This window comes from Strongylocentrotus purpuratus, unplaced genomic scaffold (genome assembly GCF_000002235.5).
Source record: "Strongylocentrotus purpuratus isolate Spur 01 unplaced genomic scaffold, Spur_5.0 spur5_scaffold_4, whole genome shotgun sequence".
Lineage (NCBI taxonomy): Eukaryota > Metazoa > Echinodermata > Echinoidea > Camarodonta > Strongylocentrotidae > Strongylocentrotus > Strongylocentrotus purpuratus.
In genome coordinates, this window is record NW_022145610.1 from 5,926,581 (window position 1) to 5,948,029 (window position 21,449).

General features: G+C 37.4%; 1 protein-coding gene across 1 annotated transcript in view; it reads left to right on the top strand.

The window, feature by feature from the left end:
• Window positions 1–8,802: 8,802 nt before the first annotated feature.
• The window catches only part of LOC373365 (integrin beta L subunit), a 33,253-nt gene continuing 20,606 nt past the window's right edge, over window positions 8,803–21,449 (top strand). Inside the window, 6 exon segments of the mRNA NM_214566.2 lie at window positions 8,803–9,072; window positions 12,301–12,389; window positions 13,223–13,318; window positions 16,671–16,755; window positions 18,263–18,394; window positions 20,718–20,814. Coding sequence (NP_999731.2) covers window positions 8,976–9,072; window positions 12,301–12,389; window positions 13,223–13,318; window positions 16,671–16,755; window positions 18,263–18,394; window positions 20,718–20,814 — 596 coding nt within the window. The 5' untranslated portion in view covers window positions 8,803–8,975.

Genomic DNA, 21,449 nt, shown 5'->3' on the forward strand with positions numbered 1-21,449 from the left:
TATTAACGAAAATATTTGTTCTGGACCTTGGTTGATATGCGCTCAAATAAAACCTATTTAATGTCGGCGGCTAGATTTTCTGCACACAGTTTTCGATTAGGTATATAATAATCTACATTTCACATGAGTTTAAGCACATTTAAAGCAAATGGGAATTAGCGGCGAATGTATTAAAGGCCAAAACCCCATTCACCGATATTCTCTCCACGTTATTCGCTATTAACGAAAATATTTGTTCTGGACATTGGTTGATATGCGCTCAAATAAGACCTTTTTAATGTCGGCTGCTAGAACTTGTGCACCCTGTATTCGATGAGGTATATAATAGTCTACAATTCATGCGAGTTTCAGCACATTTAAAGCATATGGGATAGGGTGGCGAATGTATTAAAGCCCGAAAGCCCATTCACCGATATACTCCCCACGTTATTCGCTATTAACGAAAATATTTGTTCTGGACATTGGTTGATATGCGCTCAAATAAAACGTTTTTAATGTCGGCTGCTAGATTTTCTGCACCCCGTTTTCGATGAGGTATATAATAATCTACATTTCATGTGAGTTTCAGCACATTTAAAGCAAATGAGAATTTGCAACGAATGTATTAACCCTCACCCCCTTCTATATACTCTAGACGTTATATGCGCCAAACTTTTAGGTTTGTGCTGGCCATTGGTTGATATGCGCTCAAATAAGACCCTTTTAATGTCCGCTGCTAGAATTTGTGCACCCCGTATTCGATGAAGTATATAATAATCTACATTTCATGTGAGTTTAAGCACATTTAAAGCAAGTGGGATAGGTGGCGAATGTATTAAAGCTTGAAAGCCCATTCACCGATATACTCCCCACGTTATTCGCTATTAACGAAAATATTTGTTCTGGACATTGGTTGATTTGCGCTCAAATAAAACATTTTTAATGTCGGCTGCTAGATTTTCTGCACCCCGTATTCGATGAGGTATATAATAATCTACATTTCATATGAGTTTCAGCACTTTTAAAGCAAATGGAAATCAGCAACGAATGTATTAACCCTCACCCCCTTCTATATACTCTATACGTTATATGCGCTAAACGTTTAGGTTTGTTCTGGACATTGGTTGATAAGCGCTCAAATAAGACTTTTTTAATGTAGGCTGCTAGAATTTGTGCACCCTGTATTCGATGAGGTATATAATAGTCTACAATTCATGTGAGTTTCAGCACATTTAAAGCATATGGAACATTAGCAACGAATGTATTAACCCCCACCCCTGCTATATACTCTATACGTTATATGCGCCAAACGTTGCGGTTTGTGCTGGACATTGGTTGATATGCGCTCAAATAAGACCTTTTTAATGTCCGCTGCTAGAATTTGTGCACCCCGTATTCGATGAAGTGTATAATAATCTACATTTCATGTGAGTTTAAGCACATTTAAAGCGAATGGGAATTAGCGGCGAATGTATTAAAGGCCAAAACCCCGTTCACCGATATACTCTCCACGTTATTCGCTATTAACGAAAATATTTGTTCTGGACCTTGGTTGATATGCGCTCAAATAAAACCTATTTAATGTCGGCGGCTAGATTTTCTGCACACAGTTTTCGATGAGGTATATAATAATCTACATTTCACATGAGTTTAAGCACATTTAAAGCAAATGGGAATTAGCGGCGAATGTATTAAAGGCCAAAACCCCGTTCACCGATATTCTCTCCACGTTATTCGCTATTAACGAAAATATTTGTTCTGGACATTGGTTGATATGCGCTCAAATAAGACCTTTTTAATGTCGGCTGCTAGAATTTGTGCACCCCGTATTCGATGAGGTATATAATAGTCTACAATTCATGTGAGTTTCAGCACATTTAAAGCATATGGGATAGGGTGGCGAATGTATTAAAGCCCGAAAGCCCATTCACCGATATACTCCCCACGTTATTCGCTATTAACGAAAATATTTGTTCTGGACATTGGTTGATATGCGCTCAAATAAAACGTTTTTAATGTCGGCTGCTAGATTTTCTGCACCCTGTATTCGATGAGGTTTATAATAGTCTACAATTCATGTGAGTTTCAGCACATTTAAGCATATGGAACATTAGCAACGAATGTATTAACCCCCACCCCTTCTATATAATCTATACGTTATATGCGCCAAACGTTTAGGTTTGTTCTGAACATTGGTTGATATGCGCTCAAATAAAGCCTTTTTAATGTCGGCTGATAGACTTTCTGCACCCCGTATTCGATGAAGTATAAAATAAACTACATTTCATGTGAGTTTAAGCACATTTAAAGCAAATGGGAATTAGCGGCGAATGTATTAACCCCTCCCCCTTCTATATACTCTAGACGTTATATGCGCCAAACGTTGCGGTTTGTGCTGGACATTGGTTGATATGCGCTCAAATAAGACCTTTTTAATGTCCGCTGCTAGAATTTGTGCACCCTGTATTCGATGAGGTATATAATAGTCTACAATTCATGTGAGTTTCAGCACATTTAAAGCATATGGAACATTAGCAACGAATGTATTAACCCCCACCCCTTCTATATACTCTATACATTATATGCGCCAAACGTTGCGGTTTGTGCTGGACATTGGTTGATATGCGCTCAAATAAGACCTTTTTAATGTCCGCTGCTAGAATTTGTGCACCCCGTATTCGATGAAGTGTATAATAATCTACATTTCATGTGAGTTTAAGCACATTTAAAGCGAATGGGAATTAGCGGCGAATGTATTAAAGGCCAAAACCCCGTTCACCGATATACTCCCCACGTTATTCGCTATTAACGAAAATATTTGTTCTGGACCTTGGTTGATATGCGCTCAAATAAAACCTATTTAATGTCGGCGGCTAGATTTTCTGCACACCGTTTTCGATGAGGTATATAATAATCTACATTTCATATGAGTTTCAGCACTTTTAAAGCAAATGGAAATCAGCAACGAATGTATTAACCCCACCCCCTTCTATATACTCTAGACGTTATATGCGCCAAACTTTTAGGTTTGTGCTGGCCATTGGTTGATTTGCGCTCAAATAAGACCTTTTTAATGTCCACTGCTAGAATTTGTGCACCCCGTATTCGATGAAGTATATAATAATCTACATTTCATGTGAGTTTAAGCACATTTAAAGCAAGTGGGATAGGGTGGCGAATGTATTAAAGCCCGAAAGCCCATTCACCGATATACTCCCCCACGTTATTCGCTATTAACGAAAATATTTGTTCTGGACATTGGTTGATATGCGCTCAAATAAAACGTTTTTAATGTCGGCTGCTAGATTTTCTGCACCCCGTATTCGATGAGGTATATAATAATCTACATTTCATGTGAGTTTCAGCACATTTAAAGCAAATGGGAATTAGCAACGAATGTATTAACCCTCAGCCCCTTCTATATACTCTAGACGTTATATGCGCTAAACGTTTAGGTTTGTTCTGGACATTCGTTGATATGCGCTCAAATAAGACCTTTTTATTGTCGGGTGCTAGAATTGTGCACCTTATATTTGATGAGGTATATAATAATCTACATTTCATGTGAGTTTCAGCACATTGAAAGCAAATGGGAATTAGCGGCGAATGTATTAAAGGCCGAAACCCCATTCACCGGTATTCTCTGCACGTTATTCGCTATTAACAAAAATATTTGTTCTGGACATTGGTTGATATGCGCTCAAATAAAACCTATTTAATGTCGGCGGCTAGATTTTCTGCACACCGTTTTCGATGAGGTATATAATAATCTACATTTCACATGAGTTTCAGCACTTTTAAAGCAAATGGAAATCAGCAACGAATGTATTAACCCCACCCCCTTCTATATACTCTAGACGTTATATGCGCCAAACTTTTAGGTTTGTGCTGGTCATTGGTTGATATGCGCTCAAATAAGACCTTTTTAATGTCCGCTGCTAGAATTTGTGCACCCCGTATTCGATGAAGTATATAATAATTTACATTTCATGTGAGTTTAAGCACATTTAAAGCAAGTGGGATAGGATGGCGAATGTATTAAAGCCCGAAAGCCCATTCGCCGATATACTCCCCACGTTATTCGCTATTAACGAAAATATTTGTTCTGGACATTGGTTGATATGCGCTCAAATAAAACGTTTTTAATGTCGGCTGCTAGATTTTCTGCACCCCGTATTCGATGAGGTATATAATAATCTACATTTCATGTGAGTTTCAGCACATTTAAAGCAAATGGGAATTAGCGGCGAATGTATTAACCCTCACCCCCTTCTATATACTCTAGACGTTATATGCGCCAAACGTTTAGGTTTGTTCTGGACATTGGTTGATATGCGCTCAAATAAGACCTTTTTATTGTCTGCTGCTAGAATTGTGCACCTTATATTTGATGAGGTATATAATAATCTACATTTCATGTGAGTTTCAGCACATTGAAAGCAAATGGGAAATTAGCAAGGAATTTATTAACCCTCACCCCCTTCTATATACTCTAGACGTTATTTGCGTCAAACGTTCAGATTTGTGCTGGACATTGGTTGGTACGCGCTCAAATAAAACCTTTTTAATGTCCGCTGCTAGAATTTGTGCACCCCGTATTCGATGAAGTATATAATAATCTACATTTCATGTGAGTTTAAGCACATTTAAAGCGAATGGGAATTAGCGGCGAATGTATTAAAGGCCAAAACCCCGTTCACCGATATACTCTCCACGTTATTCGCTATTAACGAAAATATTTGTTCTGGACCTTGGTTGATATGCGCTCAAATAAAACCTATTTAATGTCGGCGGCTAGATTTTCTGCACACAGTTTTCGATGAGGTATATAATAATCTACATTTCACATGAGTTTCAGCACTTTAAAAGCAAATGAGAATCAGCAACGAATGTATTAACCCTCACCCCCTTCTACATACTCTAGACGTTATATGCGCCAAACGTTTAGGTTTGTTCTGGACATTCGTTGATATGCGCCCAAATAAGACCTTTTTGTTGTCGGCTGCTAGAATTTTGCACCTTATATTTGATGAGGTATATAATAATCTACATTTCATGTGAGTTTCAGCACATTTAAAGCAAATGGGAAATTAGCAAGGAATGTATTAACCCCCTCCCCGTTCTATATACTCTAGAGGTTATATGCGCCAAACGTTTAGGTTTGTTCTAGACATTGGTTGATATGCGCTCAAATAAGACCTTTTTAATGTCGGCTGCTAGAATTTGTGCACCCTGTATTCGATGAGGTATATAATAATCTACATTTCATGTGAGTTTAAGTACATTTAAAGCAATTGGGAATTAGCGGCGAATGTAATAACCCCCACCCCCTTCTATATACTCTAGACGTTATATGCGCTATACGTTTAGGTTTGTTCTGGACATTGGGTGAATCGTTTGTTTAAACATCGACTTTCTTTTGCAAAATGTTTAGATACATGTTTTTACAAAACGTTTTGACGGGAACAGCATGATCTTTAGATCGCTATAATTTAAAACAATCGATTTGTCGGCTTTTTTTGCGTAATGTCTGTATTATGCATGAATTAACAATGTTTCGTAAGTCATATTTAAAAAAAAAATGTGTATCCATTTGGCAGAGCGTGATGTTTTATGTTTTATGTCTTCTTTTTGAAAGGGAAAACATAATAATCACGACTAAAGCAAGTCAAGTTAAATACTCAATCTATATCGCTTTTATAATAATACGCTCATATTTCAATAAAGCGTCCACTGGGAGCGGTCTCTTACATTCAAACTCTCTCTCCTTCTTCCCCTTTTATTCAGCCACCCCCTCATTCTCTTTGTCCCGTACCCCACTTCTAACTCACTCTCCCTCATCCCCACCTGTTTACTGCCACTCCATCTTGGCTATCTGCCCTGCCTCCCTCCCCCATTCTAACTCCCTCTCATGTTTAGCCACCCCTTTCTCTCTGTCCTGCCCCCCCCCCCGATTCTAACTCTGTATCTCTTCCTCTTTCACTCTAATTATTTAGCCATCGTGTCACTCTCTTTTTCTTTCGCTTTAAAGCTTTAAAAAAAATTGTTTCATGTATTCGTACTAGATGTTCATTTGTTATTAAACGATATCATACCCCACTGATATGTGAAGTGTTTTGTAAGTATTACATAATAATGGTATGAATTGTGCTTTGTCTGCTGTTTTAACAGGGAATAATGTGACTTTGACATTTTATGAAGCTTTCATAGTGACAGTAGATGTATTGGCTGTCAACCTAAAGTATAATATATGTAGCAAAAAGAATAGTTTGCTATACATTAACAGTGTAGGAGTAGAAATGTAACTTTGTGAAATTGACGGACTTATAAGCTACTGAGAGTACTCTCTATCAAGCCAGTATTATGTTGAGATTATCTTTTCTATGACCTTTTTTATTTTAGTTTTACGTCAATTCGAATAACGATAATGAAGTTTCGAACGTGCCCATAACAAAAACATACAAAGTGTTAATAAAAAGGTTCGGTTGGAGATTAAAGCCTTTAGTAAGGATAACTTAAAGAGGAGAAAACTTCCAGTGTACACAAAGGGGAATTCTTAGCCTCATGCTGGAAAGGGCTTCTCTTCTTCAGTTTGGTATCGGAGGGGGTAAGGAGGGGGAAAGGAAGTTGTTGAGTAAAGGAACATTAAGCAAGAAAGCGGGTTAACAACCTACCGTCTCGTTCCATTTCCAGATCCAGAGTCCGACTGTGAAAATATCCCGGGGAAAATATAGTTTGAATTCAAGTTGGAGTGGGAGGGGGCGTGTCCATAAAGAGAAGCTTCAGTTGGTAAGGGTGCAAATATTTTGCTAGCATTCCAATTTGTTTTCGTTTGTTGAATAGTTCAAAAGTATATATCGTAGTAGAAATATCGCCTGAACATTGCTATTTGTATTTGCATTGATCCCATTTCGTTTGAGTAAGTTTGTTTATATTAATTATGTTATGCAAACACTAATCAAATGCATCAAAAAATGTGTGATTAGTTTTTTGTTATTGGGGTTACCCATAGATATTCCCAATTTGTATGCATATTTCATGAAATCAATTTGAATCAAAATCAAATCAACTCAACATCATTGTCAAATTAAAATTAAAAAAACAAAACAAACATCATCTACACTGCACTGCTAAAGCCAGGGTAATTATGCTGCATTATTGTAGAGCGCTTAGAGACTTCTGATAAAGTAAGTGTTAGGCGCTATAAGCAAGGATAATTATTATTATTAGTACATTGAATAAAGGTAGCGGGATCATAATTTATTTTTAAGCGTAGGACTAATCCTATACGGAGTAGCTTATTGAGTGAAGTTAGTATATGGTGACGGCCTTGTTACATTGTAATTTCGTTTTGTATTTATACATTGGGAAAGTTAATTATCATTTGATTTGTTTATATATTTTTTTTCTTCAGTTTAATAAAGACAGTCTTGTAAAAAAAAAATGAAAAGACTAGTAGTTTTAACCAATCAGAACGCATGAAACTGTACATCTATACAACTATACTACTATACAACGCCTGCGTATTTTCGCTCATCCCCTGAAACTTATATGTAGGTATAATTTACAACTGCATTTTGTCCGTCAGTTTAATATAGCGAAGCAGCATTTACAGGAAGCGCATGCATCGCCTGCTTCTCATCGTAAATGACCAACAAACGCAGATATTTTAATTTGGAATGTAAAACTTTTTGCGGGATACCGTGCTATGTGTGTGTGTGTGTGTATGAAATAACAACAACTGTATATATTTGTTTTTTGCATAAAGTGGAGTAGGCTATTGGTTAGCTCTTTCTTTAGATATTTTGTATTGTATACGTTTAAAATATGTACAAATCATAATGTATATGTATACACATTACACATTTTAAATGTCATTTCTGAACAAAATATCATTTATTCAACATATGCAAGTTATGGTCGTAGGCTTATATGAACGCTTAAATCAACGACAAAAAAAACTGCTTGTGAAAATCATTTTGCATATAGGCATTACATGACTTGTATTTACATAAGCGGCAGATACAATATAGGCGAAGAGGCTCATGAAAGAGCCATCATTTTCATGAATTGGTCTTCGCTAAGCGAGGACTTCAGAGAATCGTGTATGATTTTTCAACTTTGTCGAAGTGTGCTGGCATTTGACGAGAGAATATATACTAATATTGTGTTCTTAAACTAACCGATGTAATATTACCAACAACAAAAAAGAAAACTTGTTATTGTTATTTCAATTTCAGTATGAAATCTTGTCGGTACAATCATGAAAATGTAATTTCCCTGGTAGAATATTCATATTCAGTTGTACATGTTTATGAGGCGCTTATACTATTAACTAAAAACAAAGGCCATATCGTTTTCTCAATCACCTTTTACATGTATAATTCATTACCAAACACAGCGCCAGGATAACAATTCCTTTTAAACAGGAAGGTAAAATCTACCAGATTAATTTGTTCATGGCCGCGGTTGGTTATTTGTTGATATATAAATAAACAATCGAAACAAATTAAATAAAATCAATAAACGGTCCAATTAACATCCTGGTGTGTTTGAGATGCCATGTTTGTACGCATTTGTGTTAGCTTACTGTGATCTGAAAAAGAAGATCACGATTACGATCATCATTTTCCTGTATGATACTCATCGCTTTTTCACGGAATGTGACATGTCAGTATATGTACTTTTTCCTCAGTACACGTCGGTTCTTGTACAGTGGTACTGGTGGAACTCGGACTGCCTACACAGTTTCCCTCTTTCTTAGTTGAAGATTATTCTTGATTATTCTTAAAATTTACAATCGTTTTACCCCTTTTTAAACAGACTGACATTTGTTATTCACCTGATTGCAGCGCCCTGTCATCTTAATGGGGTTCGGGTTGAAAGGACTGCTATAAACCGCGATAAAAATCGACTTGTTTTGAAAAGTTGTCTTTGCAGACGACACGAAGAGGATATATTCCCGCCAAAATTGAAGGAGAGATAAATCATTGAAAATGCCGTCAGTCAGGTCACCACACAGGCTAAACCGTCTTGGGAGTGTAGTCGTTTTCTTTCTTACATTCGTCCTAGGAGTTTTCACAGTGCACGCAAGTAAGTTTGTACATGTTTTAATTTTTCAGTTTCCTTGATCATGTTGATAGCATAGTATAACGTATGACTTATGCTTCGATGATAATTTTCTCCGCGGCGCCTGTTTCATACTTCATTTCGGTATACGTTATTACTTGTGCTAACCGAGCCTGATTTTTACAGCAGTTAGTCCATAAGCCGATAGTTCAACGCATTTTGACACTCTTCATTTCACATTTACGCCTTGTATGATACTCTTGTCAAACGGTGCTTCCAAGACGGCACCAGTCACTGACGCTGCCCTACGTCAGGTAATAACGCCTCGTGTGTATCACATCTTCGAATTCCTTACTTTAGACTCAACTACCCCTAACCATTTCCCTAGACCTAACATAAAACCCATCTACAACTCGAACCGTAGCCCTTTATCGTTGACGAAATAAAGTCCGGTGCTAAACGGTAGTTCTCGTCTGGGCGGATCTCGTATAACCCATTTCTTTACACGGCGTCCTTTGCAATTTGCCTTTTCGCAAAGAATATTATGAAGTTTGTTGGAAATGTTATCACTTTACCTCAAATGCACTCAGAAATCAAGCTTACAACGAGGTGCACTTTAATGTTAGCACACTGAAGTACTTTTTGTTTCTTTTCAATCCCATCGATATTATGTTTTTAAGCACTTTAAAACAAATTATTTGTAAACATTGGAGGTCGACCTTATAATTGATCAGCAAAATAATAACAAACTATTGAAACTTTGCAAGGCTGTGTCTGAAGTATCATTCAGTGAGAGTTCAGTGCAGTCACTAAATTTCGTTTCATTCTCTGAAGTCCACATCATTCCCATGATAACTTAATATTTTGCTGTAAAATTAAATTGTACCGGTAAAGAGCAGCTCAGAGGGATACAAATTAAGAGAGATAAAGAGAGAATTCACAAGATGAAAGCCTTGTTACCTAATAAGGAATCGCTTTTCTTTTTAACACAAAGAAACGAATAATTTCTTCAGATGTGCTCATATATTTTCATTCAAGTGAGAGAGAAACAAATCATATCGAAATCGAAATCAATAAAGGTTTCAGAAAAAGATATTACCGTATAATTATGTCAATCAACATTGCACTTCCTCGATCATGCATGTCATTTCCTTGTTGAAATAAAGCAATCATTGTTGAAGATCAGTGATTTTCATAATAATCATGGACTTCATAACTAAAACAATCCCACACATGCCTAATCAGGAAGGACATATAAGTAGAAATATTTGCTCACAATAATTGCTTCCGATTATGTCATAAATGGGGCAAGTTCAAGGACTGTTGGCCATTTTCGGAAAAACAATTGCCTCCCTCACAATTTTATGTTGGTTTAAGAAAATTGATTATGGGTCGATGTATCGTGTGATTTGAATGAATTAATGAACTCTCATAATGGTTTAACAAACTGTAGAAAAAGGAGTAAAATAATCCTTTTCTGTTCTCCAAATGAATACCAAAAAGGAGAAAAGAAAAAAACGATTTCCACATGGACCGTGTTTTGAATGGTCTCGAGGTGAAAAATGAAAGATATATTATCACCATGATCACGTCATTCTTTGTGATCGTTCACAAATTTTCAACTGCAGTCCAACCTATAGACTCCTGCGCTTGGTATCACATGCCCAATCTGTATCTCCTTGTCATCGATGATAATAACACAACGCACAGACAGTCAAAGGGGACTATAATACCTCGTATAAACTATTATACACAGCTTATAAAGCACTTAAACGCTCTGATGAACGTGAACTCTTTCGAATCGTATTAAAGAGATAATCACCGACTCGTCTATGTACATCGTTGTATATTGTTAAAAATGACTGATGCTTCCAATAAAACAACATCAATACACACAGTCATTGGGAAATTTTGTATAAATATAGTAAGAATTGGTATTGTGAGTTATATGCAAAATGAAATGTACATAATGAGTTTGGTTTAAAAAAACCTAATAAATCTATTAAACATAACAGAACTCATCATTCTCTTTTAAAATCCCGGTTAAGGTGGGACGCATGTATTATTGTGTATGTCTCTGATATAGTTTGATAAAGTTCGAGAAAAAAATCAGACATTTTCACCTATCATCGGCACACCAAATGGAAGATTTGAAAAACGTGATTAGGTCATCAATGCTGTTAAATATCATCTCCACGAACTAATATATGAGCTAGGAGCTCAGTTCTAGAATTGATTGAAAATGAAATAAAGCCACATTGGGGAAACGAGGGGGTGGGGCTCTTATGTATATAACTGAGTGCTTGGATTGGCTTGTTTGGCCTAAAATCTAGGCTAAAGAAAATCAAGTTTTTGTCGCCATCTTCCTGACTCTTGCTATATTTCATGATAATAAAAGTGTTTTTTATCTATAGTAATTTACAACCCATATTTTCATTTGAATATGTTTGTTTATATTATTCGTTTCTATATTTATCAGAGAAGGAAATATAACCTGTTCCAAACATAAATCATGACAGTTGAAATACCTGTGCTAAGATAATAGATATGATCTGGAATCTGGTATAGAACCGAAATGCATAAAAATGCATATTGAAATGCATGTATTTCCGTACTAATAGACGTGGCTGCGTGGCAGTACGTTGCTTTCATGATCATAATCCACTCCTCGATTTTGTGAGGGTAACATCTTGAACATATATGCAAGTATTGTATATCATGTATATACCAACTTATGCATTCACCTAAAACCCATTTCAACAATCCTCATTCATGTTCATTAAATGTTCCAGTCCTAAGAATTCATGTGTTGTTTTTGTAATAAATATGTTCAGTGTATGTTTCACTAAGTATTACTTTACAAATAGGAAAATGTGGTTTTAGTCTGACTCCTTCATAGCGTTGAATGTTTGATTCAAAACTTTCCATGACGTGGTAATTCTGTATTTAGCGATTCCAGTTTCACTTTCCTTTTCATTTAACAAATCTTTTTGGGCTGTTGTTGAATATAATAACATGTTTAGAATTTCCTTTCGAAGGAAATATCGTGAGTTAGACTCGACTATGAATACACTGAATTCAAATTTACCACAAATGTGGGTGAAGAAAGTGCTATTAAAACAAAAATGTTACGTCATTACGATGTTCAAATGATTTGAAACTTCGCCCATCATAAACATTAACCAATAGATTTGTTTGCATATTCATAACATCGATTCGTAACTTTGTTTTGTTTTTATACTCTCCTCATAGATGAAGAGCTCAGCTCGATCTGTCAAGGAGCCCAGAACTGTGGAGAATGTATAACAGTGAATCCAGATTGTACATGGTGTACGGAAGATGTAAGTTATATTGACATTAGTATCATAATTATGATTATCATTATGATTATTGTTGTTGTTGATATTATTATGATTATATTCTTATTCTTATTAGAGGAAGAGAGAAGGAGAAAGAAAGAGGCTTTGAAAATACCGAGAGAGAGAGAGAGAGAGAGAGAGAGAGAGAGAAAGTGAGGGAGAGAGAGTGAGAGAGAGGGATAGAAGAGAGTAGAAACACAAATTACATTAAAATTGTGCAGAGGAGAGACAGATCGATAGATGGAGACACTTCCAAAAATACATAGACGCAGAGAGACAGGGGCGACAACAAGGGGGTGGGAGAAAGGGTTCAAACCCATGAAATTGTAATGTAATTCTTTAATTTTTGTTATTTTTGCTGCATTTTACGGGATTAATGTGAACATTAATAATTTTGTAATATTTTTTTCTTGCAAACCTTAATTTCCCACTCAATAGGAATACGGTAACTGCAGGAATATGATTTGAAATAGAGAACTGTTATTCATAAGCCAGGCCACTCGGATTCATCGAGACCAAATAAAATGTCGCATGATTTACCAAGCCTTATTCCGAGAAATTATAATCATTGATTTCACCCGATTTCATCATTTTTATTGTTAGGGTTATATGTGGATGACGATATTGATGATGATAATGATAATAATGATAATATTGTAACAGTTAGTAGGGACTTTTAGATTTGCGTGGACTGATACGTGTGACGTCCATTCAAGGCAGTGCATTAAAAGGACGTCGATCGTAGTAATCCACGTTGTCGTTGTGCAAATCTAAAAGTCCCTATTATGATGTTCTCAACCACTTTCTTCTTCCAGACATTCCAGGGGCGAAGATGCGATCTTGAAAGCCGCTTGCAAGACGCTGGGTGCAGCAACATCACCAATCCTCTTGCATCTGCCGATGCCACACAAGTAAGTGACACCCCAACATACAGGGCATGCTATTTGCTTTTGTCTCCATAGGCGCCGGAAGTGGGGGTGGGGGGAGGCAGGGGGGGGGGGGCAGTTGCGAAGTCTTGTTTCTTCCATACCCAGATACTGGATGTTTTGGTTAAAGCAGCTATTCTATAGAAATAAAACTATGTATCAATGAAAAGCTTATGACCTCAGGAATTCGGAAAAGGTTATTCAGATTTGTTAATTAAGTCGTAAAAACAAACACAAAAATACCTTCTTTTTTTTCTTCTTCTTCTTCTTCATCATTCATTTTCTCGTCCTAATAAAACCAATAGAACGCCCGAAATAATGTGACGTAGGGGATTGCAGCATGTCCCCAAAACATAAACAAAGACTCGTAACCACTACATATAGTCTGTGGCTTTAGCTGTATAAGTTTGTTGCATATTTTGATTGTTTTCCATGTATGTTCCTTGTATTAGATTTTTAAAAAAATAAACTAAAAAGAAGAAAGGATAAATGTTGCTCATTACATAAAACTGACGAAAGAAATGATATAGATTAAATAAATCAATGAAAAATAACACAACATGTAATGCTGGTCATCATTCATGCTCTAATCACACTGACCAATAAAGTCACCTCTAATCAAGCATCGTTCAGTGTTTGTTTCGTGTATTGGTGACTGGAGGCTTCTTATAACATCAATTTCACAACATTCTTTGTTATAAATATGAACTATCTTTGGCCTTTTTAAGTCGGAAATTACAATAAATTGAAAACTGTCCCATCGTCACTGATTAAAGACGACGAATACTATCAAAATAACAATAGAGAAGTGGTCGTAAAGCATGACAAACATTAAATTTGATAGTGAATCAGGTAATGTATTTTGCAAAGTTTGCAATCGTACAGTTGTCTTTTGTATTCTCGTCCACGTTGATAAACCGGCACGTGGGTTATTGTTATTTGAAAATACCTTGTGGTTAACGTAGTTGAGCAGACATGAAAAGTCATCTAAATTCTGCTCAGCAAATTGATGACGTATTGTGAGTCACGTACTAAGTAAACAATAGTAGGAGTTTTCCGGTATTCTATTTTTCCCTCCAATTTATTGAAAATGATGTTGCTAACAAACTGATTGATTCTGTGTTGCGACGTGTGTACCGGTGACCATTGCTTTGGCAACCATTATTTGTCGGTCAATTTTTTTACGTAATCGAATTCCAAACTTCATCCGTGGACCACACATTAAACTTGACACTAAAAACTAACCCTAAACCTTTTCAGGAGTTACTTCTTTTGGAGTTGAATCCGGGTCATAATTAAAGTGGAATCCATCCCAAAGCAGTGGTTGAATCTCTCTTTAAAGACTAATTAGTTCCATTATTTTCAGCGTTGAGATCCATTCTGTGATTCTGTCATTTGAAGTGATCCCTTAAATAAGTGTTCAAACCCGTATTTGCAGTTCCAACCGATCACGAATGATGCTGAATACAATTTGGCTGAATGCAAATTGTCGTCTGGCTCAACGGTTGCTCAAGCAATACTAATATTCACTTTTTCCGATGTTACACAAACTTTCTGCTCCTTTTTTGTTGAAGGCGGATATGCGTATATTGTCTTTAATATTTCAATTTTAGTATGAAGTCTTGTTTGTTCAATCACGAAACTGTCATTTCCCTGGTAGAATATTCATAGTCAGTTGTACATGTTTATGAGACGATTATACTACATTATTACATAAAAACAAAGGCCATATCGTTTTCTAAATCAATTTTTACATATATAATTCATTACCAAACGCAGCGCCAGGATAACAATTCCTTTTAAACAGGAAGGTAAGGTTTACCACGTTAATATTTTTCATGGCCGCTGTTGGTTATTCGTTGCTAGATAAATAAAACAATCCAAACAAATAAAATAAAATCAATAAACGGTCCAATTAATATCCGGATGCGCTTGAGTTGAGATGCCATGTTTATACGCAGTTGTGTTAGCTTACTGTCATGACGAAATGCTATCAAACATCAATCGTAATCACCCATATTAATTCGTTAATATGATTTTTTTTTTTTTAATGCACGTTGAACACACCTTTCGCCCCAGGTGTGTGCTTTGGTAATGGCATCAAAGCAAAGCCAAGTGATCGTCATTCCAAGAGAAATAGAGAGAGAAGGGGTAAGGACGGAGAGAGAAGGAGACAGAGAGAGAGAGAGGAGGAGACCGAGAGAGAGAGAGGGGGAGAGAGAGGGAGAGAGGGAAAGAGAGGGGGAGAGAGGGGAGGGGGGGGAGAGAGAGAGAGGGAGTGTGAAATAGACCGAGAAAGAAATAGAGAAAGCAAAGAAGGAATGACCAGATCTAAAGCGAGTGAAGATGACCCACTTTAAAACAGCGTGAGGAAGATTGGTTATACGAGAGAGAGAGAGAGAGAGAGATTTGTTTGTTTTGTTTTGTTCGTTTGCGTCTGTGTTTGTTTGTGTTTGGGTTTTTGGAGGGGCGGGGTGGATCAATAGCATGTATATTCCCTTGGGGGCGTACGTGTTCCTGATCCTGGCAAACAAGTATAATAGAAAAGTAGCCGCATATTCCACCTCTTGAAATGGAATTTACCATCTCCCCCGTAAGCATTACATATTTGTGTACTATTCACATTCCAATACCAATCAGTACCAATCCTAAGAAGAGACCGTTGCGCGTCGGTGCGAGCATTCAGCGTGACAAATGGAGAACGATTCGTTGAATGGAACAGTTGCATATAAAAAATAGTATACAAATATACACTGTATACAAATATGCGGTGACTCCAATAGTTCTAATTGCTGAGGGCCACGAAGTAAATGGTACTATTGGAGTCACCGAGGCACATAGTTTTAACCAGTACCTCGAAGAGAAGGCACGGTTTATTTGTTTTATATCCTGCAAATTCTTTATTTTTCTTTAATCCAGTTTTTTTTATCAAAAAATAATTAAAATTAAGAATAGATTATTATTTTAAGATTTGAAGGGGGGGGGGGGAAATCCAAAATAGTTTTATTCCCCAAAAGTACTACCAAATAAATATTTTTTTTAGTGCAACCTTATAGTTGAAATATTTCTGGTCACGTGACGAGCTCTTAACTAGTCAAAAACCAATTTTTTTTTTATGCAGGATATTATGTTTTCTAGTTTCATTCTAATACCAATCAGTACTAATCCCAAGAAGCTTCTCCAAGAGAGTGAGAGACCATCAATGCGAGCATTTAGACAAATGGAGAAAGATTCGTTGAATAGAATACTTGCATATTTTACTTCACGAAATAGTTTGTACTGTTCTATCTCACTTATAACCAGGATATATACTGATTCGTTTCTCTCTTTCCAATAGGACGACCCGCTGAGTGAGGCAAACGCTGATCTAGATGAAATCGTTCAAGTCAAGCCTCAGAGGATGAAGATCAAAGTAAGACCAAGTAAGTATAATTTATCAGTTCGTATTAAATGTAATCAAATGTAATGCTTAAATCTTTGTTTAGTGCCTCGTTGCAAAATTATTTCATTTACCTGTTACAAATAATTATATTCCAGTATAGTCATAACGCGAATTATATTATTACGTGTTGTTAGGTGATGCACTACCTAGCAACAACAAATATATGCAATTTCAATCTGACTATTGAAGTTATTCGTAAAAGGTGAATGAAATAATTTGTAATGAGGCACTTAACAAAGACTTTGTATTAAATATGATTACATAGCTTCGAAGGCGATCGTTTAGACTGTGAAAAATACCCGCAATTTAAATAGCTGTCTGTGCGTACGAGTGTACGTAGCGGGAGAAGGAGAGAGGGGGAGAAATGATTTTAGAAAAGGAATAATTTCAAGCATTTACAAAATTCACTGTTGTATTCTTCATCATGATTGTATAAAATGTTTTTGTTGTGTTTTTCCTTCAGATGCAAGTATGTATGGTTTGTAGGTTTTCAGATGCTATCCAGAATTTATTTTTAAAAAATCCAAAACAAAAATTACCTCGCTTTCTTGATTATATGAGCGTAATCGTTCCTAATCTATAACTCTAATCCTGCCACATAAGTTAACATATTTACCCGTATAAAATAATGCCAGGTGAGTACCATATTTGGTACAGGGATTTAATTTCATCGCTGCAATTTTCTTTCCAACTTTGCCAAGTGGACGTCGAACCTCTCAATGTGATGTCGTGCTTGTTTGCTGAGCATGCTAGCAGGAGAAAAAGTGGCGGAAAACGTGGTCACTTCTGATCGTTCCCAGGGCCGTAGCCAGAGTTTGATGTTTGGGGGGGGGGCACATACATGTAATTGATCGACGTCCTGGGGAGGGGTCTAAAAACGTTCAACCGATCTAGGAAACAAAAATTGGGGAAGGGGAGGGGGGGGGGCTACGGGCCTGATCGTTCCGAGTTCACAGGAAGGCGGGAACTTTCACTTCCGAATGACATGTTGCGAATTTAAAACCCGTTGCGTAGAATCGAGAAAAAAAACGTATGACGTTGATGTACCTGGGTCGTATTTATAGCTTTATGATGCCATGAATAACAGTTGAAAATACCCTGGGCTTTAACACGTTACCCTAACAATCGAATGGCAAAAGATTATTTTAAAAGATGAAACAGAGGAGGAGGGAGAACGAGGAGGAGCAGAAGAAGAAGAGACAGAGATAGAAGGGGAACAAAGTGTTAAAAGGAGATGATTAAACACTTTTCTACTCCCCCTTTTTCTCCCTCACTTATCATCCACCTAATTTTTCAAGTCCTCCCCCCCCCCTCCCCGAAAAAAAAATCCTTTCTATATAGCGCTAAATACAAAAAAATAAGAATGCTCATTGCGCTTTACATCACAAATTAATACTGCTGTCGGTTTTTTGCTTCCTTTCTTGCCTTTTTGCTTTGGCGGGGGGCATTAACATCTAGCTATAACTAATTACATTTTCATTTTTCAGACGAGCCGATCGACATACGGTTGTACGTGCGCCAAGCCGCGGACTATCCGGTCGATCTCTACTACGCTATGGACCTCAGTAACTCAATGAGAGATGATCTAGAAAATCTCAAGGGTCTCGGAACAACCTTATGTAAGTCAGTGCATCGTTTCGCAAAACCGTCAGAACAGTGCCATTGATTTGATAGGAGAGTTTGGCCAACCCAGGTTGAGTTGGGCACAATATGGCGAATACTTCTGAGCTGTTCAAACAAACAAAAAAAGACTATGCGCCATGTTGTAACTAATTGAAACCAAGTTCGCCAAAATCTGTGTATAGAGGGTTTTTGGTCATCAGTATATTAAAGTTCGCCGGGTTGTACATTATTGTTCCTTCGACAATTATTGCTCCTTGTCAGATTCCTAGAGTAACCGATTTTCTAACCTGACCATATAGAACCAGCCCTATACCTAACCCCAACCTTAAAGCCCCTCTAAAGTGTTGGGAGCCCCAAATTCGCAAAACATCTGATGGTAAAATTTCAATTAAATGGTATCATATTGTGAAAGAGGATTTCATTTAAAACACACTTCTGCAAAGATTCCCCCCTAAATAAAAGGATTTGAAGACAAATATGATAACAAAAAATACAGAACTGTAGAGGTACCATGGTAGAGTTGATACGTCACCTGACTGTGGATCACAAGTTCCTCGGTTCGAGTGCCGCCGCGGCACTAATCTACATTGCCAAATTCTACCTAGGTGATGGAAATGTAATTGGGTACCTGGCAGGAATTGATTCCTTGAAATGCTATACCGCCGGAATGGCAACCGTGCTAAAGCAGGGGGGAGCCGGAGATCGGGAGCGCCAGGAGTGCCAAGTCTGACAGACACGAGCTGGGGCGGCGATTTCTTTTCATGACCGGGGGGATAGGGGATGCGAGGGACGATGGAGCAGTGCCGTAAGGAGCAAAAACGTCCGGGGTGCAGGAAAAAAATTTGCATCAACCCCGCTCTTACATGATACATGCAGGCCCCGCGGAATGTTTTTCAAAGTGGGGGGGGGGGGAGGGGTCTAAAGTATTTACGATCAGGTATAGAGCAAAGCGAGCGAAGCAAGTGGAGCATAAATTGGCGTAGGGTCCAGGGGCAAAGCCCTGGCGGAGGTCAAGGTGCGTAGCCCCATAGACATTAAATAACGGTCAGATTAGCATCCAGGGGCCAGTCCCTCGGAAGCTCAGGGGTTTAGGCATTTGAATACGGTCGGATGAGCATATTTTAATACCTTATTTGTGACACTGGCATGCACGTCGCTAATTGGAGTGGGGTAAAGGGGGCGTAGACCCCATAATCTAACGGGTTTTAGGCATTGAATTACGATCAGATGAGCATCTAGGGACTGCCTTAGGGCCATTGGTGGGGTCCTATGGGGAGAGCACCCGGAAGCTCAGGGAAAAACCATGCCATTTCAGCAACATTTTTAATCACTGGTATCGAATCAGAAATAAACCACGTTTGAATTTTATTAGGGGGCAACTGCCGGCAAGCCCCCCCCCCCCCCCCCCCCCCAAAAAAAAAAAATCATTACACCAGTGCGAGGGAGCTTAGTGAACGAGAGGGCTGAAGGCGACGGAAGTGACTACAGGTTTTTGTAGTTTTTTTGTATTAAAAAATTACATTCTGTTGCAAAACTATAGTATAAAAACAAGCTTTAAACTTTTTTCAAATTTCACTTTTTCTATAATATTTACTTGTACACTTTGAAGGATATTATGCGAGGGAGCGTAGCTCCCGAGCGAGAAGATTTTTGCTCTTTTTTTTGTGTGGTCTAAACGCTGCACTCTGGGACCCTACAGAGCCTTACGTTTGTTGCAGTCTTTAGTCAGTATTTGCTATACACTTTTTTTTCTTCACTTTTTCAAATTTTCCAGGGGGGGGGGGACGATACCCCCTAAAAGAATCGAGGAGGGACGTGTCCCCCCCCCCTCCCCGTCCCCCCTGGATCGCTGTCCCTGGATATGAGCGCTTCAGAACCCACTATATTATTATTATTAATTTGGGTTTTCTGTTGTACGCAGAAAACCTAAATTTTGTATTCTTTCATCAATATTCGACATCAATAACATTTTGTTTTGAAAATCCTTGAATAGCATCCTTGTCTTAAATAGCATCCTCTTTCCCTTTAATATGATACAATTTAAGTGAATGTCTGTCATCAAATTTGTGGGGCTCCCAACACTTTAGTGGGGGTATGGAGAAAGCCCAAAGCATTCGTTACAGGAGCTTATCACTTCGAAAATAATGCATTTATTTAAGTGAACTTTCTAAGAAGATTATTGAAACAGGAGCCGTTACACTTAAAACGCGGTAGCTCTCCAAATAACAGCTCTGCCTTTCAATCAAAGTTGAAACAATTTGTTAAACATTGCATTGATTCACTCCTCGATAATGTTAACTTCCTTTCTCCCCAATACAGCGAAAGTGTTGAGTAACATAACCGGGGACTTTCGGCTCGGTTTTGGCTCCTTTGTTGATAAGAGAATTCTGCCTTTCGTAAACACCCTCCCTGACAGGTAAGGATTATCAGAGTTTTTTTCTTCTTCAAATTTAGGTTCAAGGGGTCAGTTATATTTTGTTCATTTTGTTTAAATATTGGTGTATAAAAACTGTCCAGCAGCAGTCAATTAAGAAGAAATACAATATTACAAAGGCATTTTTCATCGATGATACAAACATAAATTGTAAACTATTATACATAAACAATTATACATTACATCAAGCTTTTTTGTTATAAGGGGTAAAATGCAGAGAATAAAAATGAGAAAGGGACAAGAGAGAGTGAGAGACAGATAGAGGGTGAGAAAGAGAGAGAGAGAGAGAGAGAGAGAGGGAAAGAAAGATAGAGAGAGAGAGAGGGAAAGAAAGATAGAGAGATAAAGAAAGAGAGAGAGTCAGAGAGAGAAAGATATATACGTAGAGAAGAGAGAGAGAGAAAAAACAAAGAAAAAGAGACAGAGAGAGAGAAAAGAAATAGATAGATAGACAGATTGGCGAAATAAATAGACAGATAGATAGATATATATAGAGATTCAAGATATACTTAAATGAGTAAACAAGATATCGGAGATCATCAGAGAAATGTTGTTGCACATGAGGGATCATTACAATGCGTCATTACATATTATCATTGAGCCTATGGAGGCAAATA